This window comes from Pavona decussata, unplaced genomic scaffold, assembly GCF_977016875.1.
Source record: "Pavona decussata unplaced genomic scaffold, jaPavDecu1.1 SCAFFOLD_232, whole genome shotgun sequence".
NCBI lineage: Eukaryota > Metazoa > Cnidaria > Anthozoa > Scleractinia > Agariciidae > Pavona > Pavona decussata.
The window spans coordinates 525,001-552,378 of NW_028145637.1; the positions used below are offsets into that span (position 1 = coordinate 525,001).

General features: G+C 40.2%; 2 protein-coding genes and 1 long non-coding RNA gene across 3 annotated transcripts in view; all 3 read left to right on the plus strand.

Annotated features, from left to right (window-relative positions):
- The window catches only part of LOC146458607 (uncharacterized), a 184,841-nt gene extending 173,650 nt beyond the window's left edge, over positions 1–11,191 (plus strand). The window contains exon 2 of the long non-coding RNA XR_014858158.1: positions 10,896–11,191. This is a non-coding gene — a long non-coding RNA (uncharacterized LOC146458607). The remainder of the gene's footprint in view (positions 1–10,895) is intronic.
- Positions 1–11,191, plus strand: part of LOC146458616 (tetratricopeptide repeat protein 38-like) — a 19,969-nt gene extending 8,778 nt beyond the window's left edge. Inside the window, exons 7-16 of the mRNA XM_085090458.1 lie at positions 1–4; positions 514–573; positions 1,959–1,997; positions 3,295–3,373; positions 5,656–5,726; positions 6,937–7,031; positions 7,472–7,550; positions 8,073–8,150; positions 8,501–8,574; positions 10,378–11,191. The exon at positions 1–4 is cut by the window's left edge and continues 116 nt beyond it. Coding sequence (XP_084946584.1) covers positions 1–4; positions 514–573; positions 1,959–1,997; positions 3,295–3,373; positions 5,656–5,726; positions 6,937–7,031; positions 7,472–7,550; positions 8,073–8,150; positions 8,501–8,574; positions 10,378–10,468 — 670 coding nt within the window. The 3' untranslated portion in view covers positions 10,469–11,191. The remainder of the gene's footprint in view (positions 5–513; positions 574–1,958; positions 1,998–3,294; positions 3,374–5,655; positions 5,727–6,936; positions 7,032–7,471; positions 7,551–8,072; positions 8,151–8,500; positions 8,575–10,377) is intronic.
- A 1,496-nt stretch (positions 11,192–12,687) lies between these two features.
- On the plus strand, positions 12,688–26,389 carry LOC146458617 (uncharacterized). Its single transcript, XM_085090474.1, has 6 exons — positions 12,688–13,210; positions 15,211–15,629; positions 17,323–17,436; positions 18,900–19,013; positions 19,439–19,588; positions 23,246–26,389. Exons 2-6 carry the CDS (start codon positions 15,275–15,277, stop codon positions 23,770–23,772), a joined length of 1,260 nt encoding a protein of 419 aa, XP_084946600.1. The 5' UTR covers positions 12,688–13,210; positions 15,211–15,274; the 3' UTR covers positions 23,773–26,389.
- The last annotated feature ends 989 nt before the right edge of the window (positions 26,390–27,378 follow it).

Genomic DNA, 27,378 nt, shown 5'->3' on the forward strand with positions numbered 1-27,378 from the left:
GACGGTAACTCAACTTCTTCTCTGTGTAGATTTAACCCTGAGAAATACCGAACTATTTGCCCAAATAGATATCTCGAAATTTTTGGAACTGCCCTATCCATTGTTGCGAGTGCCGAAGCATCAAAGCTCAAAGAAGAGTGTTTCATGCATGCGATTTCCAAACACCAGAAAGTGGGTTGATAAAACGACGAGCAGCCGAGTCTTTCTGTAGACAGCTTCAAGGTGTTTGGAAACTGGATAAAACTCTCTTTTTGAGTTTGATGTAAGTTATCAAACCATTAACAATTCTTGAAGAAATTCAAAGCAAAAGTTCACCAACTTTAATGATATTTAAAATCACATTTCCAAACCAAACCTTAACGGTAGTGATTTTCTTCTTTTTTATCATGAATCATTAAAACTTTGAGACGGTGTAAGTAAAAGTTGTTTGGAAATTGACGAATGAACAAGCTTTTTGCTTTCATCGAATTTTCTCAATTGCTTCGAAGGTTCTCAGGTGTTGTTGCTTTTCAGGTGGGCGCCATGTTGGCCTGTCACAACTACTGGCATTGGGCTGTGTATCACATTGAAAAGGTAAATAGCTCAGTGTTAACAGAAAAATGTCATGCGATGTCATGTAATAGTATATTTTGTCGTTTGGAAACAAGAGGAACCTTCTTGCTTTCTCGCTATCTTGTTTGAAAACAGGCATTTTGCGCATATCAAGTAGATAAAAACGTGCAGAACTCTGGTTAAAAATTAATTTATTTATTGTATACGTAATGTATGCAATACATTCGGCGCGTGAAACGGTTCGACGTCTGAATCAGAGTCGAACTTTAGCCGTTGCCTCGTCGAATAGAACAGCGGGTTGACCAAAATAAGAAACGGCCGAATCTAATTGATTCAAACGTCGAACTTTACATGTGCTAGTCCGCAGACTTATTTCCGGCTGTCGCTTCTCTTCGACCGGAGAGAAGCGACAGCTGGAACCTGTGTTCGCAGGCTACATGTACAGAATCTAGTAATTAGATTCGCCACAGGTAAAGTTGGACGTTTGAACCGGCGTTAGCAAAAATTTATAAACTTATGCGTAAACCAGGTGAGCAAGATCTCGTACCGTGGTCAACAAGAGCTGCGAAAATTACGAAAAATCTCGAGTTTGGGAAAATTCATAAAGCTTTAAGAAAACCTATACAAGCTCACGAGAACATGAAAAGTTATGAAACGAACAGTATGAAAATTCGCGCACTTATGAATAAAACTGAACAAGATGTCGGAAGTTAGATGAGAACCTCCAACTCAATGATGGTGCTTCCTGATAGAGAGTTTTTTTTTGCGCGCGGTTTTTGACTATGAACAAAAGCATGTCTTAGCAAGGACTACTGAAATGGACAAAGAAAATTGGGGGTAACAACGCGCTTTTTTTCCCTAATTGATTTTTAATTATCTTTGGAAAATGCGTGTTCCCCTCCCCCCCTCCCCAGTTTTCTTTTTAGATTTCAACACTGAGCGTTTGCTAATATCTTTTATTCTCGCATATTCAGAAATTGCGCAAAAATAGTTTTGAATTAAGAGGCACAGTCGTTAAGAAATCAAGAGTCTCTCGGACCATCCTGAGATGCGCAGAACGTATGCGCAGTAGCAAAAGAAGGCACCGTCCTTAACAAAAGCCTGTGTTGGATGGGAGGGGGGGGGAGGGTGGGTCGGGGAGGGCGCCCTGAGCCGTTCGCGTGTGTGCCGCGAGAAAATCTCCTCCTCTCTATTCCTCTCGCCGCTTGCCCAAACTTTAAGCCAAACTTCGCCTCTGCCATCGCCATCCCGCCAGCTACGCAGGTTAATTCTTAATTCTTTTCTAAAGCGATCTTATCCCAACTGCTGCACATAATATGTAAAATTCAATCTTCCACAGCTCACGTATATAATTCCTCGTATCTTCACTGTTTTATTCACTGTTTTCACTTATTTTATCTCATTAGGGAGAACACCAAGCTGCATTGGATATTTTTGATGAAGAGGTAAAGTATGTACCAGTGTAATTCACAGAATGGAGCCAACAGCTTTTTTATTTGAAAAGCTCTTCTTTTTAGGACAAATAGCTGATAGTTACAGTAATTTTGTGGGTTTAATTAATGGGTTTAATTAATGGGTTCTTATTTAATTAAGTAAGTGATTCCACCGTATGTTTTTGCATAGTTACTGTAAGACAATTAACTCGCAGTTTGCCCAAAAAATGATTGGAAAAGTTAAATTGGACGAATTCTTAACCCTATTTAGACCGGAAGTGGAGGGGAAGGGAGATTCTGCCTCCGGTGGCTTTGAATCTGGATAACGTTTTAGATATTTGAGCAAACGCCATGAAACTCCGTGACTTTTGCAGAAATTTAGGTTTTACAGAAAAAGGAATTTTCTGTTTTTAATTAAGAAAAATTGCCTTATGCTCATTTTAGTGTTCTTATCTTTTCGTTTATTCTTCTTATTGGTTTGATCCAAGGTGGTAGTTGCCACGCCATCTAATGTCTTCGCTTCTCGTTGCGGACCTCAAAGGAACAATCTTTGGACGCACAGTTTATCCTCATAATTTTAATAGTGTCAGAGTTATGGAGGGGTAGGGCAGATCCCCCCCCCCCCCCTCCTCTCCGGCCACAGAAGCGAAACTAAAAAACCCGATCAAGTTGAGGTTAAACCGGTTTCAAGATCAAATAAGAGCCACCTTACACAAATCGTAATTGTTATGGGGGTTCTAGCTCCTCATTGCCTGCTGCACCAAGAAAAACTGAGGAAAAAAAACAGATTGAAGCACAGCTGAGAAGCAAGTAAAATAATTAAATGTTGTAAAACAAAGAACACGAAAGCATATTAACATGCAAATTTAAGGCAGGCCTTTTCTGTTGACTATGTAAGGTTTTCTTGATTTTCTATACTGTCACCAGAAATAATTGCCGCAAAAACAAAAACATTTTTAAACAACAAGCTACGAACAAATGGACACCATAAACTAAAAGAACGTGTCACACTTGGTAACCAGGATGAAAGTCAATGCAATATGTTGAATATTCTCGGAGAAATCAGCTTTCAAAAACCTTAACATTTACAAGCAAAGTATGGCTGGGTGGCGACTCACATTCTTTGTAAAATCGTTGTATAGCGTCAAAAACCCATTGAAGATATCGTGCTCAAATTTTCAGCGAGTGATAAGTTTGCCAAGCTATAATAATTTATAGAGTGCATTTATCTGTGTATGCTAATGAAGCTTACATGTTAACAAAGATCTCGCTATTCTTTAACACGAGATATTAAAAATGCTGTTGTTAGGTGGGGAAGCGCTGTCATTCAGGTGCCATGTTGGACTTAGTAGATGCCTCATCGCTACTGTACAGACTTCAAATGGAAGGTTGGTGTAATAATTGTCTTGCATTCTTTCTAAATTAAAACGTACGAACTTTCCTAGTAAGAAAGTGAATATTGCCCCCTTTAGTAGTAGACTAGTCACTGGATATGAAAATAGCACGTCTTGTTCTGGAAAATAAACATTTGAGTTCAAATCCAGTCCAGGGAGTGTTTACTCATATACGACTTTCACTGCACTACGAGTTTAAAACTTGATACCGAGATGGTTAAATCCAAAGGGAATGTGAAACGGTCATGTCACAATGACAAAAATGTATAGTTAAGTAGGAATTAGTAAATATAGTGCTGGAACGTGTTAAAAACCGACCTTTTGGCATTACTGTCTTCAAAGCTGTGCTCGTTTTTTTGTACGCTGAAGAAGACAGCAATGTCGAAACGTCGGTTCCCAGTTCCTCGTTCCCAGTTTCTCTCCTCTTCCCGTGGGAACGAGGTTGGTTTTTAGACGTTCCAGCGCTTTATTCTTCCGTTTCTTCTTATCAGGCCACAATGACACCGATGTCAGTTTTTGCAACGGGTTGAGACAAATCTCGATTCGATACATTTCTCGTGTGAATTGCGTTTACGGCAAACGGCAAACGCCAGATTCGCGTTTACGTTTCGTTGAAAGAATAAAAAACGATTCTGGCCTTTGATAGTAATACGAAACTACTTAACTTCACTTAGCAACGAAAAAAGGCGGTCATGGACTTGTGGTAATTTTTGTCGTTTGTAGTAAACGTGATTCCACATAATCAGCTCCCAGTTGGCTTGATACCTTCTGCTCATTTGGTAGAGATACTTCACTGGTTTCGCTGAGGTCATGGTTTCGAATCCCTGCGTTAGGTTTTCTCTTGAAGTTGGTTGCATACATAACTGCGATGGTTTGTCATTTATTGATTTTTGTCGTTTATAGTTTAAAGATATAGGAGAATGTTTGCTGATGCCATTGCTTATACATTTTTGTCATAAGCATTTATCAAACCCAATAGGTGGGTTGGCACTAGGCACTTCAAGTGCACTTGGAGGGCACTTGAGTGTGAATGGGTGTCGTTTCACTCGGCTGATCACGCTTAGTTGCCCAGGAAACGCCGAAACTTTAAAGAGCCGAAGTGCGGTATCAAGTGAGGCTCAAACCTTCCTTACCAGCGCACTTATCCAATCAGAACATTGCAAACCAATTTCTTGATTGTCAATCTTTCCTTACCCGAAATATCCTTATGGCGGGATTTTGCGACAAGCGCTTGTAGTTTTGAGAGATTTGTTTTTGTTTTTGTTGTTGTTTTACAATAAATATCCCGAGCGTGGCGTTCTTTAGAACTATAAATTCCTGGCAGGATGAGGACGATACTGTCGACAACAATTTGATGCAAATACTTCTTAAATTCTCATAACTCGAAAACGTAGCATGCGTTCCGCTAAGAAGACAATAACAAGATTTTCCTTTTCGTTGAATAGAAACAACATCAATGCAATATTGCGAGCAAAAATCTACTGGCAGTTGACAGTACATTGTCATCTATTCGTTTTGACGGTGGTGATACGTTGCGGATTCCTCAAAGAAAATAATTCCCCTTCGCCGACAGCATGCCAACCTTTTGCCTTGCGGCAAATGCAGTTTATTCCTTTCAACCTCTCCGCTTGGATTCCGCCGATAAGTCACAAGTTCACTTGTAGTGCCTAATGTGAACCCCTTGTTTTTGGCAAAAACCTAAGTGCACTTCGAGGGCACTTGAGTCTTTAGTGTGAACCCACCTAATATGTTACAAACAAATGGGCACCATAAACTAAAAAGCGTACTACACTCGGCAATTAGGGTGAATATCAATGTGACATGTAGAATAGTTTTTGCAAAATTACCTTTCAGAAACCGGCAATTTACAAAGAATTTATGGTTCTTGCCACCCAGTCATACATTCCCATGTAACGTCTTGAAACTTTGAAAGTTCATTTCTCAGAAACTATTCAACATATCATGCTCGAAAGTTTATAGAGTACTAAAGGGCCGTTTACACGATATGCAAAAAATGATACGGACCCGTTAAAAAGTGCTACGGTACCCACAATTTTTGTAAAGAAATCCCCGTGAGGATTTGGGTCCATAGGCGCCATTTTTTCGTGTAAACAGCCCTAAAGTATGCCAAGCCCTCTCAGTTTGTAGAGTGCATTATTTAAAGCTAGTTGTTTTTGTCGTTTATGCCAATGTATGCTAATGATCCCCTAATGAATATATTTCATCATATATTTTACTCTACAACTGTCATTGTTACAAGTTCATTCATTTTAAAGGTGTTGACGTTGGTAGTCGGTGGAGGGAGCTTTATCACCTTTGGGAGTCACACACTGATGATCATATTTTGGTATGTATGATTACCTCTCTTTGCACACTTGCTTAACTACGGACCTGTTTACATTGAGGGAGGAAGATCCTAGAAGGCGGATCATCGTAACGCCATATGTTTTCTGTATTCAGTTTACATGCAAAAGGTTGTACTTGGCCCCAGCGCTAGGATCTTTCTAGCGCTAGGATCCTCCTGGCTGAAAGATAGGAAGATCCTAGCATCATGTAAAGCCTAGGGATAAAAAAAGAACATGGCGGCAGCCGGAAGTTCAGATGTTAAAGGCCGACAATTTCTTTCTGCTTTCCTTCTCCACTTGGTAACAAACCCGACCGAAGTTCCTGCATGTAAACCGAGCGAAAAGTTGTCTCGCCTTCTAGGATCTTCCTAGTGCTAGGATTAAACTCCCCATATCTTTACGAAGTATTTTACGTCCTGATGGAAATAAAGCATGTCACAGTTAAGGAAGGGAGACTCAATTTAATTTAAATATAGTTTCCTTTAATTTTTTCGCGACTAAAAAACTGTGTGATCCATTACAAAAGCTGCAAGCTCTTTAATGGCAGTTTACACAAGCAATTTTATGGTAGGAGGTTCAAATCGCCGTGGTAAACTGCAGTGATTTTTCCTGAGATACCATGGGCACCTGATTGCCATTTTCTGACGCTGAAAGCAAAGTGCAAGCGATCTCCTAATCAAAGGCTGCCTTGAGGCGAGGAACCACCAACCGGAGAGCTTTCGCGTTTTAGTTTATACTCACACCGCATCTTGCATGCATGTACATTATCTCACTGCAACAAAATCGCAAATAAATCGCCAGGGAATCGTTGGTTTATCGCTGCGAAATCGGTGAAAGTCAACATAGCGACTTGAAATGGCCCCGCAATGAGCGCCTCGCAAACTTACTGTGTAGACAGTCCTTAGGAAATTGTTGAAGAAGCTTTTAAAGTTCCCTTTATTTTCTTTTTCTTTTTTAATTACGGTTAAAAATTATCACAGTTACACTGTGAAATTAAGGATTATAACAATAATGTGTCTTTTTAATTTGTAAGAAAAACGTGAACTGTGTCTCTGACTGCAACTAATTTCTGATGCTTTAACAAACTGTTTGAATTATACCAGTCTCGCTGTATTATCTTCCATTCTTTGTTTTGTTCATTCGTTCTATCTGTCATTATGTCTGTCTCTCTTTCTTTCTTTATTTCTTTGTAATATTTTTTTTCGTCTTTAGGTTTTTAATGATGTTCACATGCTCATGTGTACTCTGGGAGCTAAGAATGAAGATGCAACACTAAAACTCTTGGCATCACTTAGAGACTACATCAGGTATATTTATTTTCTCATTTTTCATTTGTTTATTTAGGGAAAAGGTATTTAGGAAATTATCTAATTAACTACGTTACTTTTACTATGTTTTGATTCATTCATACAAGCATACAAACAAAACTTGTTTTTGCATTCTGTACAAATTACAATTACCTTACTGCACTTAAAAAATATATACTGCACCCCACAAGTACCTTAGGCTAATCTTATTTTTATTAAAGTTTCTTTTTAAATTTCGCTTGATATACAAAAAATAAAGCCGCCATATTTGATCCCGGTAAAACTGTAGCGATGACGAATCTCGAGCGTGTCAGGTTACAATGTTGTAGGGCCGTTACAGCGCCTTTACCTCTCAAGAGTTGTGATAAGTTGTGATGTATGGTAAACACCATCCTCTCCTCCACACTCCTCTCCTCTCTGTACTTGTGTTGTTCTCGCAGAGATGGTTCAGGGACAAACCGTGACGTTTCACAGGAGGTTGGACTGGCCATTTGTGAAGCATTTGAACAAGCTGACAAGGTGCATTTGAATGTTGTTGCTAAAGAATTTCCAACAGAAAAAAAGTACCCGATTTTGTTTAAAAAAGCACTTTTGAGACAAATAACACGAAAGGTATTCGGGAAAGTAAAGTAATGCGAAATACAAGTAACCTTTACAGTCAACTGCCTTATTCAGCGGCCACTCACGAGGAATACAAAAGTACCTACTTAAGAGGAAGAATGGCCAAATAATAGAGGTCTATAGACTCAGTACGCCGTTAATCAATGAGACTTTAGACTTTGTAGCCAGACTACGCGTGCGAGAAGTCTCGCGCATTACGTCACCTACGTGTCTGTCCTGTGATAGGTTACTTTCAAAGACCAATCACCACGTGCACTGAAAATTTGTTGTTGAAAATTAAACATATCTTGTAAAATCTTGCGGTTATTTGTTTTATTATGTTTTTTGTTGTTGTTGTTTATTTGTTTGTTTGTTTGTTTAGGGTACGCCAATCACTATCTCTAACCGATCAATAACATTTCTTCTTCTTTATTTCGAAAGGGAAAGTTTGATAACGCTGTTGAAATACTGAAACCAGTTCGCTACAAGATCGTGAATATTGGCGGCAGTAACGCCCAGGTATGCTGGTAGCTTTTGTTTGTTATATGCTGACTCATGATGGTACGAGGACTCAGTGGAGTCAAATTTGGTCTGCGTGATCACACGAGTGCTTAACGAAATCACGAATATAACTGTAGACGGGATTGCAGGACATAAAGCCCTGTTTTATCAATTTATCACCATATAATTGCCACAGGCCGTTAAATATAAAGCCAGCTACTGAAACAAAAAGGTCAGAAGAGCGAAAGCGAAGAGCAGAAGGTTCCCTATGTCATGTGTCTGTAGTTTTGTCGGTCACTAATCATAGCGAACGAGGCATTTAACATTGCGTTTTATTGTTTCACTTCTTATTCTTTTGTTTTCAACAGCGAGACGTGTTCAACCTATTCCTCATTTATGCTGCTCTTAATTCTACGAAAAAGCAGCATCACCATCTTGTCAGGTGAGACATCTTTGAATGTTTAGTAAGCTATCGAGACATGTGGAACACGGGCAGCTGCGATGTATTGAGGAACATCCAGACTCGCTTCGAAAATACCTTTGTACGTGTATTAGAAAAGCACCGTCTTTTCTCTCGTACCCTGTGGTGATGTCCAAAACGTATGTGTACTAAATAAAAATTTCCCATTGAATTTCAGGTCAATAAACAAAAAGAATACGAGGGTTATTAGCAGACGTTTATAAAATAAAATAGTTTTATCCTCCCCGCCCCCCTCCCTCCCTGTATATCGACTTGTTTGAAAACGACCCTAAAGCATTTCTTGTTCGAATGTTTTGCTCAACATCCGGGTCTTCAAGTCAGTAAAATGGCGAACAAGAGAAATTTTTTACAAGGATTTTCTATTCAATAAGCGTGAGTTTGAAAAGCTATTCGATTATTTTTCGCCCTTATAACTGTAGCGATGTTAGGTGATTAATTCTGTTATTTTGTGTCGATTTCTGCTCGAGGGTGACATAATATTAGCCAGATCAGTCGGTCTCCGTGATTCGCGTGCAGCATGAATCTAGTATGAAGATGAGAAATCAATTTAAAATGATGTCTTGCTCTGATTAAGGGGTTGTTAACATGGAAGGAGGAAGATCCTAGCACTCGGAAGGATCCTACAAGGCGGATCATCCTAGCACCACATCTTTTCTGTATTCAGTTTACATGTACATGCAAAAGGTTATGCTTGGCCCTAGCACTAGGATCTTCCTAGCGATAGGATCCGCTTAGTTGACAGATTCAGTTTACATGTACATGCAAAAGGTTATGCTTGGCCCTAGCACTAGGATCTTCCTAGCGATAGGATCCGCTTAGTTGACAGATAGGAAGATCCTAACGCTAGGAATATAAACTACCTTGGCTCGCAAGGTCCTTGTACTAGGGACAAGAAAAACAAACATGGCGGCGGCCGGGCGCTGCTAAAGGCCGACAATTTCGCCTCGCTTTCCTTCTCCACTTGGTGACCACGCCTACCAAAATTTCTGCATGTAATCCAAACGACAAGTTGTTTCGCCTTCACTTCTCTCTAGTGCAAGGATCTTCCTCCCTCCATTTACACGGCCCCTAAGACGATTCTGTTGTCGAAAGCTAAACTTGAGCTCGAAAAGACCGGTTTGGGATGATAATTTTGGATACGTTGACGCCGATTTATTGCTCACTTGTCACACTTGCTTCGTCGGATCACAGGTCGTGTTTCATTTCAGTGCAGATGTCAATATCATGTCTAATTCCAAAGAAAAGCCACTTTTCCCTTTTCCATAATATTCTTTCACCTTGCTTTCTTGTGGTGAACCCTAATTGAAGTCTTGTTTGCGACTACTATATTCCCTCAGCCTAGAAAGTTCCAAAATGGGCCCAGATGTCTGAGGGTATGTTCTTGTAGATCACCACCACCATCATCATCATCATCATCATCAATCTTTGTTTAAGAACACGAAATCTTACCATAAAAATGCTCCTTCCAAGGAGTTGTGTGAAAAATTACAAAAGAATAAATCAACTATATTTACAGGAATACATGAATTACATTTAGCTAATGAAACTATTAAACAAGTGTACAGTAAAAAACTTATGTTATAAAACTTTCTTCAATTCATAGTACACTAAAAATAATCTTTCCCGTTCAGTGAGTTTTTAAGCAAGGCATTTGTCTGATTTCCGAGGGAATCTTGTTCCACAGAACAGATCCTCTATAGCTCCAGACAGTACAATACAAAACAGATTTTTCACTACATCCTGGTTTCCTTTATTTTCTTACAGAGGCTTATTGACTGAGAGAAAGGCGATGAAAGAAAACGCACCAATGACTGACAGGCTGATGGTAAAAGCCTTAGCATTACACGTGGAGTAGCATGGATTAATCCTGGAGGGGCGGGCATTTGTGAAGATCTGTGAAGGATTTCAGCTGATCGAGGTGCTGTCTTTTGGCAGCGAGCAACTTTCCCCTACCGACCCCGCTGGATTACATTGTATCCAAAACCACGCATGGTTGTCTAAATTCAGTCTAATAATTTATTCACACGGAACGAACAAATATAAAAAAAATAGGTAAATGCACAATAGAAGCAATTCAAAAACTCATTAATAATTTATAAGCCCATTGGCCTATCAAATGGTCGATAAAACATCACGTGCAGTGGTTATAAAACCCGATAAAATCTCCTCCTTATTAGTATGCGGTGTTTTATGTTTTTCTCGTAAGCTGATTTCCTATGTCACAAAAGCATCATTGTTATGAAACTCTCTTGACACACCCTTTTGCAGGAATGTTTTTGAAGCCGTAAAAAAAACTCGCAGCACGTGTTTTATTGGGTCTAAAACCACTCGGCCGCGCCTCGTGGTTTCAAATCTCGATAAAACACTGCTGCTCGTATTTTAGACATTACGTAAAACTATTTTTCAAAAGTAAATCGCATTCATAATAGTATCCTTCTGAGAAGGATACTTTTTAAATTCATTTGGCAGATATGATGCCACTTCTGACACGTAACCAGTCGCTAATTAAATGATGCGGTGTACCTATCTCATTTTTTTTTTTTTTTTTGGCGAAAGGAGAATAAATACGAGTTGAATGGAGCGCGCGAAGTGTTGTGGGATGGAAAACTCTCCGCACAATACCCCAACCACCATGCTACACTCATATCCAATCTCCCCCCCCCCCCCCCTCCACCCAGTCTTTCACATGACCAAACCAAGATGGTCAATCTTCATGACTCGATTGCGAGAAATGTTGGCCCGTTTAGAGAGGTTTAGAGGGAAATTTACATTATTAGTGGCCATGCTTTGGTCGCGGTGTTCCAAGCATTTGAGAAGAGTTGGCTGCCGCTACGAAGTAATCTTAGTCGGCGGAAGGAAATTTTTTTAAGAGTACCAGTACCCTGGGTACCAGAGGTTTTGTTCTCGCGCGCCATGACTACTCGGTATATATCGGCCCCTTGGCAGCTTTCGTCGTCGGTCAAAAGCCGGTACCAAGATAAAGACTGAGGAACTTCGAACTTCGTCCGTCGCTCTCTTAGATCTGATAATTAAGCCTACCAACATTGGCCAGAGGTAACCCAAGCTTATTGTTAGAGGCAATTTGACCAAAGTTATCGAAGCATCAATAAAATTATTGACTACAGTAGGGATTGTTAAATATTACCGAATGGACCTTCGGCGCGGGAGCGTGCGCAGTGCCAATGATATTAATTTCATAGTTATTTGGCGGACATTTGGGTACTCCTGTATTGTTCTCTGAAATACTCTCACGATTAGGAGACGACTTTCGAAAACCGCAATAATAAGTCCACAATTCACGAAGTACCTTAGGAAGAACCGAAATCACTTTTACAAATGCCAGGATTACCGCACCGTGAAATTGAAAGTCGACAACGACCGGAAGTCTTTAGTTTCAGCGCAACAGGAAGTGTTAATTTCCACTTCAGTGGATGCTAACAGCGGTCGCCAGTAAAGACTGAACTTTCTCCGTATGATAAATCAAGGTTACCATGACACATAGTTGTTCGGTACTTCTTCAGATGATGTCCCGGCACATACGACGTGTTCTGAGAGGGAATCATTAACCCATTCGCGCAATAATTTATATCCAATTGGTGCCCAATCTTGGTATGTAATCTTGTAAATTGACTTTGCAGGAATGGTTTGCCTAGCGAAAAGGAATGTGGACTTCATCTGCTTGAAAGCCATCTATAGGGGAGAGTGGATAATAAGCCTTTAATCTTGAGAACTGTATACCTATTTTGTCTATTGTTTGTCTTACAAGCACAAATAATAATAAAACCTAGTCAGAAAGCTCTTTTTTAAGGCCTTGTAAACTATCGGGGGTTTGACCCGTAGCGAATATTTGTAAACAAATCACCGAACCAAGCAAATCAATTACGACACGCTGTAAGATAGCTATTAATTCACGGGTCATTCATCAACGCTTCACCAGTTGGCTGCTATCTTCATTCCGTCCGTTTGAAATTCCTTGTTTTTTCTAAGAAACTGAGTCGGTAAGTTTTCATTACCATGTTTTTTCAATGCTTTTGATATCAGTTTACTGATTTGTCACTAGTATTGCAAGCTTTAATTTCTTAAACAATGGTTATTTCAAATTTAAATTTGGTGCCGAATACAGTCAACAAATGCTTTCATCCGCCCTTAAAAGTATATGCAACATTTCTCGCCAGCAAACGGCAAAGATACCCACATGGAACTATGGTTGTTTTTAATTCTTGCGTTTACAGTTTGCTGTTTATTGACGGTTTGGTGAGGCAAGTTACTTCGCGTTAACCATAAAAGAGATATTTGTGCCGCTTTGTTTTACTTTTCTGAACAATTATTTTAGCTACTACGCGAAGTTTGGATATCTTTCCGTTAGTCTGTCATGATCATACCACCCTATCGTGACTTCAGTTTTGCGAGTTTTGGTCAAATTTCACGCAACAAATATGATATGACGTGCTGCGGCTGTTTAAAATCACAGTTATCTACGCAACATTGATTAATATGCTCTTCGAACAATAGTGCGTCATAGCAGTGATAAACAAACCCCGCCATATTGAACGAAATGAAGGTGAAGACAGAGCAAAAATAACAACTCGGCGAAAAGGTATTTTGATATCCTGTTCAAGTTCGTTCACTTTTCTCCCCCAAGACCATTTTCGCCTCTCTTTTGCCATTCGTTTCGTGGTATGCTCAAGTTGATCGATTCATATCTTTAAGCTATGGTCCTTGGTCCATAGCTCTTTATTTTTTAACCTGATGGAATTTTCCTTTGGTAAAGACAAGATGGTGAAAATGAATACCTTCTGTGATTTACTGATCGGTATTTTTCATACGACTGATACGATTTACTCTCAGTTTCCTGCGTTTCGAGGAAGACAGGAAATTAACATTTGTGGGCAGATAGGTCAATTTTCTGCCTGAAGGCTATGCTATTTACGTTGAGCTAGTCGAAACGCAATAGTCAAATATGTTTTGTCTGTAGAATACGTTTCGAACGAATGACCTTCATCCCGACGTAAATAAATCTGTTGCATGCAGCGTTTGGTTTTATTCGTTTTTCAGTGGACCTGTGAGGGGTCTGAGCGTATAGCTTGTCACTTGATCGAGCACTCAGAACTGACGGGCGTTTCTAAAACAAGACGAGTGGACGGCACAAATGAACAATTCCCTTCTAGTGAATAAATCCTAATACTTATTTTATTCTTAACAAGAGAAAAGTTATCGTTTCATTGCCATAGGCCGATCAAAAACTGCACACTTCAGATCAACTCTCGTCACGCAAAGAGTGAAGACCCGCGTGACCGGGTGTCAGTAAAACGAGGACCCCGGGGGTCGGGGTCGGCGCCTGAGCCGGGGTCGGGGTCGGGGTCTCTTTTTATATTTATTTAAACCCTTTGTTTCAGGCAGGGAAGTTTTTTCTAGTTACTTTCTGCAACACCGAAATCGGCGCTGAACTAGAAAATAAATTTGTGTAGCTTCTATATTCGACTGTCTTGACCGAAATGTGAGGCGGATCGTTTGCGGTGATGTCCCTGGAAATAAGCTCCACTGAGTCATTTTCTTTATATGCGAAGATACAGCAATGATGCACTGCTGCTGCAAATCGCGAGAAATCGGCGTTTGGGTTAAAAAAAAAAAAAGAGGGGAAATCCAGTAATCCAACACGGTGGATTCAAAATGGCTTTGCAAGAACAACCAGGAGTCAATTTAATGGTCTCTATTTCTCGCGCAGGCTTAGCCTGCGAGCAAGCTCTCTTGGGGGTGGGGGGCCTCTTTCTCCCTCCCGCCCCCCACCCCCAAGAGAGCTTGCATATATCATGGTCGCTAAGCCAATCAAATTCCTAGAATTGCATAATGATCCAGTTTTAAATAATGATCATTGTACTGTCCTTATACGCTGGTGTCCTTATTCGTCGGTATACACTTCATTGGTAAAACGTTGCCCCGTGCAAAGTGTGGATCGTAAGCGATGCGGCGTATGTTGGGTGTTTTTTCTCTTTGTCCCCGAAATTTGTAAATGTAAGCTCTTAAAACCACACGTGCTTCTATTTTCTAACAAGAAGAATGCAAATAAGCTCAAGAAAGTCAAACTCTTCCAAGAAAGCTTCTGGATCTTGTTTATTGTTTATACTGTTTACCTGACAACGTTTTATCAATCGAGTATATGTCTCAGTACACGTGATGTATACGCGCTCATTACACCATGATATTTGTTATCTCATGAAGTGTGTATCACTACAATGGAATTGCCAAAACGTGTTGCAGCTAAAAACACTTAGTTTATACTTTTCTTTTATTCAATACTCGTGGCTTTTCAGTTCTCAAGATGGCCATCAAGGAGACGGCTGGGTATTTCTTATCCCTTTAACAATAAATTTTAAGAACAGTTATCCCTTAACCCTTATTTTCTCGAGGCTTTTATCCGTAAAAGTTAACTCTAAAATGTTTTGCAATTAAGTTCATTATCCATTATCCATGTAACAACTATTTTGGGTATTTATCGTTTATCCCGGCTATAAGCCCTAGATGTAAGAGGTCCTACCTCTTTCATCTATTTCTCAGGGGAAATTTCTAAATCTTTGAATTGATTCGTTAATATGTCAGATTCATCACAAATATCGCCGGTGAAAAACGCAGCTAGACAGCAATAGGGTACTGGGCAAGAAATATGGCTGCAATAGGAGAAGAGAACATTTATTTCGAAATGGAATCTAAAGCAGAAGGTAACAGAAGTGACGTCTATGAAGATGTCGTCGGAAGCAGCGGGTACACATATCCTGTTACAACACAAGGAACTGTGAACAAGAGACAAACCTTGACAGAAGCTGTAAACGTTCTTCAAGCCGACAACGCGAAAGTCCGACGAATGGTGTTCGCCATTGGAGTCGTTGTTGTTGTTAACTTCATGATCGCTGTCGCCACTTTGGCTTTAGTCGTAACCACAATGATATCCGAAAACGTTTCGCCTGCTTCAAAAAATGGCGCGGCAGTGCAGACACTGGAAAGTAACGGGACTTGTACAGGTATTTAGGAATAAGATATTGAATATTATTATATAAACAGGAGTGAATTACTGGAGAATATATAGCACTCGTAAAATTCATAACAAAAAAACAGATCCGGGAGAGCGATAAATTTAATAAATTACACGATGGCTTGAAGATATGAATTATATTTTGTCCGTGTTTAAAAAAAAATGTTACTCACTCACTGCGCTCGTTCGTAAAAATCATATCTTCACCCTGCTGTGTATATAATATCCTCTGTGTATGACAGTAGGAGAGGGAGGAAGGCATTTCATTAAACGAGCTATGACGTGCCGGATCATCCAATCGTAGTTAATGCAAAACATTTGGCGTCTCCTACTCGAGCTCCGCTGTGCTTTTTTAAAGATTCCTTTGCAATTGTGCGAGTCTTAGGCATAATGCAGATCCGTAATAGTCTCTTTTTTTTAAAAAGTGAAAGACTGCATGAAGGTTGTAACGCTCGTAGGTCAACGTCAACAAGATAACCACATGCATTCACATCGTTTGCTCGAGGAGTACCGACAAAACCTGTGCGGGGTTTTTCAAATACAGTTTTTTGCGGGCATTTGCTGCCATCGTTTTTCTCATCTTGCAGTACCGGTTTACTTTAATCGGTGATTTGAAGCCTATGATAAAGCAGTCCTGTGTACATCTCTAAGAGATATTCCCTTATGATCAAGATAAATCAAATAATTGTGATAGGCTCTCTCTGCTCGATAGTGTTGCCTTTTTGAACTTGATCGTGAAGGAAAATTTTCAAATGTCAGCGTGAATTGAGAGTGGAGAGGAACGGTTTAGTGAGGAGGGAGTTGAACGGTAAAAAAAATAAATAAATAAATAAGGAAGAGCGAGAAAAATGGGTTAAAAGACAGGGTGGTGGGATATTTGACCACCTGTTCTTCTCCCCTCAATGGGGGATTTCAGAAGCGTTTGGAACCGTTCAAATTAATTTCTTAAAGCCATTGTGTATGCTAGCTCTGAGGCATTTAGTTAGGTTTGTCCTGGTTTATCGGCTGAGATTCGCTGCAAGATTTCTGAAAGCCGCTAAATAAATGTTATCTCTAAAGCGAAATGATCTGTTGATTTCTTTACTTCGTGACTTGTCATGGCCGTCTCCATGGGAGACTGTTGGGGACTGTTGCGCATGTGCAGGAAAAAAGAAAGACTACTGCGGCTTTAAAATGCGCGACAACTGCCCTTGCGAGAACAGACTCAAAGCGCGCGCTTTTAATTAATTATTTCAGTCTCCGAGCAGGGAAGTACTTGCAATGCTATTTCTTAAGAAAAACTCTCCAAACACTTGACAGTATTTTTTTCTGAAAACAGTAAACGTAAAAGTATTGGCGAATTTAACAGCAAATACTAAAATAAAGGGGGGGGGGGACACTAAACAGTAAACCCCATGCATATTGTTTTTGAGGAAATTGCGGTGATTCTGTCTTATTCTCACCCACGAACCTTTCCATTAAAAGAGCTGGTGGGAATATTCCTTAAAAAGTTAAATGATATAATTACAAACGTAAAAAATAATTGAGCAATGAAAGTGCCCGTTCCATTGTTATCATCAAAGTTAAAAAAACGCACCGTGGCTGCGCATCGGTTATTTCCTAAGCCTGAGTAATTACATAACACTGCATTTCGTAGCTGTGTATAGACATTTTTTCTAAAAGTATATCTTTTTTTTTCACAGAAATAAACAAGTGTGAGAGCAATCCTTGTTTTAATAACGGCACCTGTACTAACCGAGTCAATGGATTTGACTGCCTTTGTCCCTCAGGGGTCTCCGGAGAAAGATGCGAGACAGGTTAGCGATATATAATTATGTTTAATGGTTGCACTGATGCACTGTTATACTGTTACACTGTTACAATAATTTTCCTATGTTTCTTATTCTTAGTGGATCGCGAAAATTAAGCAGCGGAACGTTGATAATTCACTGATTGAAGGGAAATGAGTTGCTCGCTCGGCATTCCAGAACACAAATATAGGGTTATAATGTACCATGCCCTTAGAATTGCGTTTCAAACTGGGAATGTCTTGCAATTTTCGCCGACTTTATACAGCTTGATAATAGATTAACTTAGCGCCTTCACAAACGAGGCAAATTTTCATCGAAAGCTTTCTACTTATCGATAGCAAAAATTGATGACAAAGAATATACATCTCGTGTATGACTATAAATGGTGAAAAATATAGTCGTCGACGACAAAATAGTTTTCCTTTTCAAAACGAAAACTACTTAAGTCCGCGTTTGTTATCGATAACTCACCTTCTCCCGTCTGTGAGTAAGCCATCGATTACTAAAGTCTATTTTTGAAGCGACAAAAACGATTTTTAAACGATTTCCGTTTTATTTCCTGCACAATGTACACGTGCGCATTACAAGCAAGTTTCTGGGCTCCCTCAAAACATACAGGTTATCGACAACTAAACTTTTTTTGTGTGTGGAAACGCATTTCCGAACACTAACAGTTGTCGTTCCAATTAAGCTGTTGATTGTATATAGTCCCCGATAACAATTTGCTTAGTCTGTGGATGCACTAAGGAATAACCTATACAATCAAGTTTTTGTGTAGGAATTATCTTATCTCGAGCACGAGCTTGGAAAGTAGCCGTCACATGTTTTCGTCTGAGAATACTTGTGTGCCATCGCTGGTCACTTGCTATCTATTTCCGTAATTGATAACGTGGAGTAACACATGCTTTTGTATTGGCAGGCCCGCCTTTTTGCCCAAATTTGGATGTATTTATGCCTTTTTATGAGAAATTCTCAGTTCATTCTTTTGTACACCATCTTCATTTTTATTAATTGGTTTGGATGAATTTCTAACAATTGGGACGGGGGTTTTTTTGCGGCTTTGGAGATATATGGAGAAATCCAAGATGGCGGCTTCATTTTCAGCTAATGTGACGTCATCGGACTAGGTTGTGGATCCTATGGGAAAACGTTTGGATGCTTATCAACGTCGAGGTGTTTAGAAATCGCATAAAACGTTCGAGTGTTTGGGATACGTTCTCAAACCGTTGATAATTCTTGGGGAAATTCAAAAAGCAAAAGTTCAACAAATTTTGAAATATTTTTCTCCTTCCCAGTAGTGATTTCCTGTTTTCTCATCATGAATTATTACAAATTTTGAGAATACCTGGTATTGCTTCAAATTTTCCTCCATATTCAGTAACATTAGCTTATTTTAACATGAAGCCTTTCTGAAAATCTCTTTTAAAGTCTGAAAAAAATCAGTGTTCCTACTGATACGTCTCTTGCAGATATTAATGAGTGTGAGAGCAATCCTTGTCAAAACAACGGAGTTTGCTTTGACCGAGTCAATAGCTTCAACTGCTGTTGCCCAGTAGGATTTGCTGGCGAGCGATGTGAGAAAGGTTAGAAAAATGCTATTTCCTGAGTTCTAAGCTAATCCGCCTTTACTCCGTCGGTTCGAAGACTTTACTTGCATTGATGAATTGCATGTGACGTCATGGCGGCCATGTTGGTGGACAGGAACAATACGATTTTTCTCCTCTGTGAGTTAACTTCCATTTTTATGCAAATTTATAGAGCAAATTTTCTTTTGTTTTGTCCACCAACATGGCGGCGATGCAAACCACCTATAAACCGACCATTCCTTTATTTCCCCAGAAAATTTCACGTAAATTATAAACGCATTGTCCTTGTGTACGGATGGTGTTAAAACTGGGTTTGCTGTTTCTAAGTTGCGGTAACTGGAACAATATCTTAGGTTCAATGAGCGAAAGTCTTACTTGCCTTTTTAAACCATCCACTAACGCAGCATTATTTTTTGTTGTAGTAACACGAGGCTTGTATTATCATCTTCCCGCGCATTCATGTAAAGAAATCTTGGAACTGGGTATATCTAAACTGGACGGGGAGTACTGGATTGATCCGGAGAAGAATGGAAAAGCTTTGAAAGTTTACTGCGACATGACAACTGATGGAGGTAAGGTTTGGAATGGTTTAGCTATTCCTTGGGTCGCTAGACTAAATATGAGCAGTGGAAAATATGGTGGTTGGCTATTCGAGCACTGTTGTCAGAAAAAGCTGACTGTTATGGACATTTGACTAAAAATATCATCTTACAGTCTGATCAGTTGTCCTATGTCTTCCATTTTACTTTTCCTTCCGAATTTAATCTCTCTTTCCATCTGATTCTTCCCCATGATCCAACAGCTATTTACTGCCACCATCTTGAAAACATACCTAGTCCAAGTTCTAGGCCTATGTGCTGAAAATAGAATTTCAAAATGGCGGTAAGTCATAGCTAAAATCCTAGACAGTTACGAATTGGAGCGAAACGGTGATCTATGCAATACTAGTAATAATTATGGATTAGTAAAGTGCGTTCGATCTCTAGTGAACTGGACAGTTGAAGTTGGGACAGTTGTTACATAAGCTCGAAGCCCTCCCATGAAATTGAGACGAGTGGTACGCCAGTCCAAGATGGCGCCCAACCCCGTAATCACACAGCATCCAGAAAGAAGTGACACGAATAGTAGGTGTTCCCCTAACGTCGAACGCAATAAACAGTGGAAATCAACGGTACATTGGAACAGATCAGACAACAAGGTGATAATTTTATTGAAGTGTCGATAAAAGTCAGCTTTTTGCTATAGACAACACAGCTGGAGTATTTTCAACTGCTCGTGGTCTAAATTTTGATAGCGCACAAAATCACTTTGGCCTATAGATTCCAGAGGAAATGATTAAAAAAACGGGAAACTGAAACTATACAGCTGACTATAGAGTCGGTTGTAAATGAAAGGCCGCAAGTACCCGAGATTTTCTGATCTTTCATGTCACTGCTGCCGCAGGATGCATTTCAACTTGAGCGACCACGAGGAAGGAGGCAACAATTTCTTTGGCAGTTTGACCATGAGCGATGGGAAACAGGGTTCGAGTACTCGAGCAGACTAGTTTCCTGGCAGCAATACTTCACTTCACTCGTCCCCTGGCTCCAAGATGGCGCATAGGGCCTCCACATGTGCTTTCCAGCGATTCCTGTCTTGCGCTGCAGTGCGCACCTCACTCCAGGACTGCCACTCTGCTTTGGACCTCTCTTTTTCTACTGTGCGCCGCCAAGTTGTTTTTGGCCGGCCTCTCTTTCTCCTTCCTTCTGGGGTCTATGTTAGGGCTGTAACACAGTCATTGTCAGGTTGTTGTCGGGGGATGTGTCCAATGAATCTCCATCTCATTCTTCTTACCTCTTTACTCAACTTCTCCACGTTAGCCCTTTACAGTAGCTCTCTATTAGTGATCTTATCTTGCCATTTAACCTTCATTACCCTTCTCAGGCTTTTAGCTAAGTGCAGCAGCTTTTAGCTAAGTGGAATGCCACGTAAAATAAAGTTCTTATCTATCTAGTTCTTATCTTGTCTTATGTTAGGCATCGGTTCTGAAACACATCGATTTTCTTAGCATCACTTTCGTTCATTTTCCATGTTTCGCAACCATACATGAGAACTGGTTTGACCAATGTTTTGTATAGCATGATCTTCGTCCTCCTCGACACACTGCTAGAGCTCCATACTCGGTTTAGCTTCACAAACGCTCCTCTCGCTTTCCCTAGCCTAGCCTTGATGTCCTCTTCGCCACCCCCTTGTTTACATACTGTGGCGCCTAGATAGGTAAACTTCTCTACATCTTCCAACGCCAGACCGTTCACTGCGATGGCTTCATTATTCCTCGCATTTACTCTCATGACATCGTCCGCGAAGTCAAGGTCCTCAAGTTTTAATGTAAATTTCCACCTCAGTCCGGTTCCCTCTAGTGATAACCAGCAAGTGTTTCGGTGTTTTGTCCACTATTGCCTGGAGCTTCTCATAAAAATGATCTTTCGCCTCTTTATCAGTGTCATTGGTGGGGGCATAGACATGGATCAATGTTAACTTGACATGTCTAGAATGGAATCAGGCTCGGATTATTCGCTCATCGACAGGTGCCCAGTAGATCAATGCTTTTGCCGCATCTTTGATTAGCATGATGATGGCCACGCCGTGTTGGTGAACTTCGTCGTCTCTTCCAGAGTACAGTATTGTCTCACCTGTACTGAGAATGAACTTCCCCGATCCACACCATCTGCTTTCACTTATACCCATTATCTGCAACTTAGCCTCTCTCATTGCTTTCGCCGCTTGGGCTGTCTTCCCTTGTGCATACAAGGTTCTCACGTTCCAGTTTCCTATCCGCCTAAACTGTGTTTTTGGGTGCACTATTGGCGTCCTCGGCTCCAGGGTTTCCACGTGGCTTTCACTCTAGAGCGTCATGTTGTGTGCCACTCGGCCCCCAAGATTCGGTAGATTGCCTCTAATGTGTAAGGTTTCTGTAATCATTCATTTTTTACGAGGTTAGATGATTGGCCTAACGCCCAACCCCCAACCTGGAGGGCCGGGGGATGTCGTTTCTCAGGTCTCTGTCCCTCGACCAATCCGGTACGGTTGAACCCGCCAGGGACTGAGTCCCCACCGGCATAGCTCTTGGGGTCACTGAGACACACAAGGCTCCACCACCGCGACAAGGTGACAGGCCCAGGGTCGCAGCAATAACAAGCATTTTATTGACGTTTCAGTAAAATTATCATTTCACCGTCTGATTTCATACTCGGTATCTTTGGTTTCCACCTAATCATCTGCCTTTAATCCCCATTTTTCCCCGACTCAAGAGCTCCGCAATCCTCGCCATATTGAGTTTTTCAGTACTTAGTCCTAGATCTATACTCCTCACTGAAATTCTTATTAGACGATGTGAAGAAACTCGCTGCCAGTTTATAGTAAGGAGCTCGTAAAAAGGATTACACATTTGATTTCCATATTTGGAAGATAGCAGTGCAACGGATTATTCAAAATGGTCAAAATGGGTTTTCTATTTCAGCCCAACTAACAAAAACAAAATACAATTTCTATTGTATTTTCGGCGCTTTGATGGGATGGGATGGTGGTATCTTGGCAACAGTCGAATCATCTTCCTACCCAGCGTTTTTTAGTGGTTTCAGTGTCGGACTAAGTCATTTTGCAACGTAGAACTGGGAATAAGAACTGAACCAGTGGAGCAAATCAGCCCCAGAACAAAACCAGGAGATGGATTAGCCAACCTTGTTCCCAGGGCTTTCCTGGTGGAGAGCAAATTGAAAATTATCATGACAGCCAATCAGAGAACCAGACAAGCACACTTGACTGGTTTGGATTATACCTAAGCGTATTATCATAATCACACATGGGCCGTATGTCACACCAGCGATATGATCTGTGTAATCTCGCACGGTTTGATGCTTGTCGGTGCAGTGCAAGCGTCTGGTAAAACACATTTTATTCGTTTATTTAGCGTACGCGCTATTTAACATGAATCAAACATTCATCGGAGCGGTTTTCATAAATTCTGTAATGGGATCAAGCATAAAAGTAACGATATGATGAAATACTTTTGACAGACCCAAGCTGGATCTGGGTCATATGTTTTCCTCCTTAGTAAATTAGTTCCTATTTTATTCTTGCCGCAATTTGGATGGTTCTATGTTCTCTAGATCAGTTATTGTAGACTCAAAATATTTCTTTTACTTCACATATTGCCTCACGCTACCAATGAAAAGTTTTCTTGGTTTCAGGGGGCTGGCTTCTTATCTCAAAAATTGTAACCAAGGCACCAACTCCACCTAAAGTGTCGGTTGAGACTTCATACCAAGGAATAAGTGGCGACCAGATGGTTCTCACAAAAGACGCCATGAATGAACTAAGAACGCACTTGTCTTTCACTCAGCTGAGGTTCCATTGCAGTAAACTACAGGGACGTATGTTCCACGTGACCACGGTCGCTAACAGAACTGGTGAAGCTGTGGTCCAGTACTTCAGCGGTCAGACGAATGTACAGCCTGTCTCATGTGGCTCGTTTTACAGAATTGAAGACGACAATTCGGTATTAGCGGGAAATTGTGAAAAGTGGGGATATGAAAGAGGGTCTCATTTTGTCGGCAAATGGGGACACGAAAAAGATCAGAGCAGATTATATGATCACCCGGCTTTTATGAAGGTTTCTTATCATTGGCTGATTGAGACTAGTGGTTCAAGATGGGAATGCGATGATTACCAGGTTGGACTGTCCACTGGAGATTTCTGGAAAGTCTTTGCTCGATAAAAGCCGTCATTTTTACATTAAAACATTCTTCCTTCGAATCTTTCTTGATAATTTTCTCTTGTATTGTATAGGAAAATTCATGTCTGCTAAGTACACACTTACCAACTAAAATCCCCCTTCCTCCTCCTTGCAGAGCAAATATAATTGCCCTTATTACGCCTCATAACTCTATTGAGCCCTAGGACTAGGAGGAGGGGGAAGGGATGAGGGGGAGCAAAGCCCGCGCTCACTTCGACCATTAACGACTTTTCAAAACTAAAGTGAACACAGCTAAACTTTGTGCCTTTTCCTAAAATTTATGACACAACAATAAGTTTTTTTTATTGTTCAGGTGACATGACATGATGTCCCCATGGTAACAAGATACGGAGAGTCCTGGTTTTAGAAGTTTTGATTTTTGCTTTTTTTTTTTAAGAAAAAATGTGCGTATCGTCGTTAATTTTAGATTTAATACCATGTTACCATTTCTTGATTGGTTTTGGTTACTTTTGGGTCAAATCGAACGTCTTTTTAACGGTTTTGGAGAAATCGCGAAATCCAAGATAACGGAACCAAGGTAGTGGCTGACGAGTGAAGAATCAACGTGCTCATCCTACACCCTCCCTCCCCTACCTTCCGCCAGGCTCAGGAACTAAAAAAAAAAAATAACCAGACTGATTAGAGTTTATTAAGGTGTCGCTCGCCGAAAAATGCATTACCAGTTGCAGGAAGATTTTTTTTTTTTGCAGAGTGTAAAATGTTATCTGAACATGTTATCTGTAAGTTGCATCGTAATGCTCTTGTAGGATGCCATGTGTACATTCAGCATCTGAAGAACTGTTTTTTAAAATCATGTTTTTGCCTTGTTAGCCTAGTAGGACTTAAACAAACATAAATTTAGTTGAATTTAATACTACTCCCTTATAAAAGACCCTTACCAATGGCAGTGGGAGTAAATGGAAAACAAAATTTCTTGAAATGCTATTACAAGTTTAGGACTTCGTCACTGAAGCGACTAAGGACGATGTTTGAAACCAAGCCGTGTTAATGTTATTATGACCGAGCTTGTCATGGTGCACAGTAGTGGTGCGGAAAGCTGAAAAGACGGCACCAACGGACATCTGAGCAATTTTCCAGACAATCTCTCAACCACGGCCTTCTTATCTTTCGATATACCAGCAGGGAAGAAAAAGGGACTTTTTCCTGCTATAAAGATGTACAAAAATAAAAACAAGCAAACAAAATTCCACACAAACCGTGAAACAAAAATAATACCAGCGCTTCGTTTGTAGTAGAAGTGCAGTTTGCATAGCTAGATTACGAGCACTTTATTTACTGAATGGGAAACAAATAATCCAAATTAAACATAACATATAAGGAGGCAGACAAAGTGGCTATTAACAAGCGTAGCTGATGAGTTGGACTCCGGCATGCCGTCAGAGTGAGACTCGAACCCAGATCCTTGGATATCAAAACGGCAAGTCCAACACCATAACCAATGGGCCACGCCGCCTCTTTATGCTGCCTTCCAAGCGATCAATATTCAAATTATTGTTATCACAGACTGCTTTCTAGGGAAAAGGGTAACCGCTGCTGTTAAAAACTAAGCAAAAAACAATAAAAAACAAGCAGGCAAATAACGACAACCGCAAATAACAAAACAAGCAAACAAAAACTCATGGCGTGGATAACTGCAACACTAACTGAAATTTACCGCTTTGCAAAGGCCATGACATTAAAACGTTACACCTGGAAACAGCTAGAACTTTGTTTGTTTTTGTCGTTAAATGGGTAACATATGGATACAGACGGGGTGTTATGTTAAATATCTGACACCCAGTTTTCTACCACCCAATGTTTTACTTAAGCAACTAAAAATATATTTCACATATACGTATAACTGGTTTGTAATTAACAAATAGAGTGCAAGCTTGATGTTTCTCAAAGCCGCTAGAAATCGAAAATTGTTGTGGCATGGTTTATGTCTCTTTAGACTTGTTAGTTTGTTATTTTGGCAATTTATCGAAAATTAGATTACCCGTGCGCAGCCAATCAGAGCGCTTCCACGGCTAATATTCCAGGGCACATTTTTGGTCATAACGAGCACCACAATATATTTTCTGCAAAGGATTTATCTCCAGGCAAGCTGGTTTGAAGGAAAATTCCTGGTTGTATTTTGCGGTGGTTGCATGTTATAGTCGTTGCCGTACGACATCAGTGGCTGGCCTAGGGGATATAGGTTCGAGGGGATCGCCTTCCCCCAACCCCATCCCCCCTTTATTATTATTATTTTTTTCTTTACACTATAGCCGAGGCGGCGAGATATTTCGTTTCATGAAGTGACCGAAGTCGAGCGTTTAACGACGGGCCCCCACTTACCTAAAGGAATGGACCCACCACCGGACACAACATGCCACTGCAAATATAGTTAGTATTATGGTATTTTTCTCACTCTAACTGATAACGCTTCCACTTTTATCAAATGATTTTTTTTTTGCCAAGTTCTTAAATCGCTGTGAATGTTTGTGGGGTCACATCAAGCATCAAGTCTTTTTTATTGTATAGTTAGATCTCTCCAAGATCTTTTCAAACCATCTTATAACCAGGACGTATTTATAGCAATAATGTGCTTCGTAACGATTATTAATTAAGGGTATATTTGGTCATAAAAATTCATTGTGTACGTACCTTAGAAATATGCTTAAAATAAAAGACAAAAGCAGAACTTATATATTGCCTTCGTTAATATCTTGTTACAGAGAAAGTTTCGCTCTTTCAGTTAGAGTTGTTTTCGTATTTGAACAATGGGCACTTAAAAACTCTCCTTAAAACGCAAATCAATCTTTGTACTTAAAGAAAGTTTCCAAAGTCAACAAAGCGTTTTGCTGAAATGCTCAAAATAAACAATCGCTGCTTCCGTTCGGGGATAGTGCGATCAGAAGAATCTTCAATCGCGCGCGAAAATTACCTTCGCGCGCTTACATGTTCTTCTAATTCGTCCCCAGTCCCTAAGCGGGAGATGGAACTGCTTGAAGGGTCAGAATACCTTTCTATAAACTGTTAGAGAACCTAAAAGTGAAAGGTGGTAAATCATAGACGTAAATTGAAATGAACAGCATTTCCTTGCTAATATTAAAGTGATAGGTTCACACGTATCCGTTTTCATTCGTTTCCCTGTACGGAAGCAAGCGATCAATGAAAACAATCGAAACAGCTAGCCCCTTAATTATAGAGGGCTATTCTGCTATAACTCATAAGGCAAAAGGTACAAAGATACGAATTAAGTCAAGAAAGAAATAAATAAAAGAAAAGATATCCAATTAGACAGTTCTTTTTATTCTTCTAAACGCTGCCCAAATCTTCATTTTGGAATTCTTCCTAGAGGAGATTTTTCCCCTTTTTCGCTTGGAAACATTTTCAAAAGCCCTACCTAAGAACTGAATTTGACGATCAAATGACCCTCCCGAGAAACAAATGTTTCAAGTAATATATCAAACACGATAAAGCGTGTTTCATCAGATATCCAAACACTGAGAAGTAGGTTGAAAAAACGAGGCGTTGCCGAGTTTTTTTAAACGGCTTCGAGGTGTTTGGGTGTCTGATGAAATACACTTTCGAGTGTTTGAT

Excerpts from the sequence above, each read along its gene's own strand:
- LOC146458617 (XM_085090474.1), top strand. The coding sequence starts at position 15,275 with ATGGCTGCAATAGGAGAAGAGAACATTTATTTCGAAATGGAATCTAAA. Across the intron at positions 17,437-18,899 it reads CGGAGAAAGATGCGAGACAG|ATATTAATGAGTGTGAGAGC; the intron begins GTTAGCGATATA and ends CGTCTCTTGCAG. Across the intron at positions 19,014-19,438 it reads TGGCGAGCGATGTGAGAAAG|TAACACGAGGCTTGTATTAT; the intron begins GTTAGAAAAATG and ends TTTTTGTTGTAG.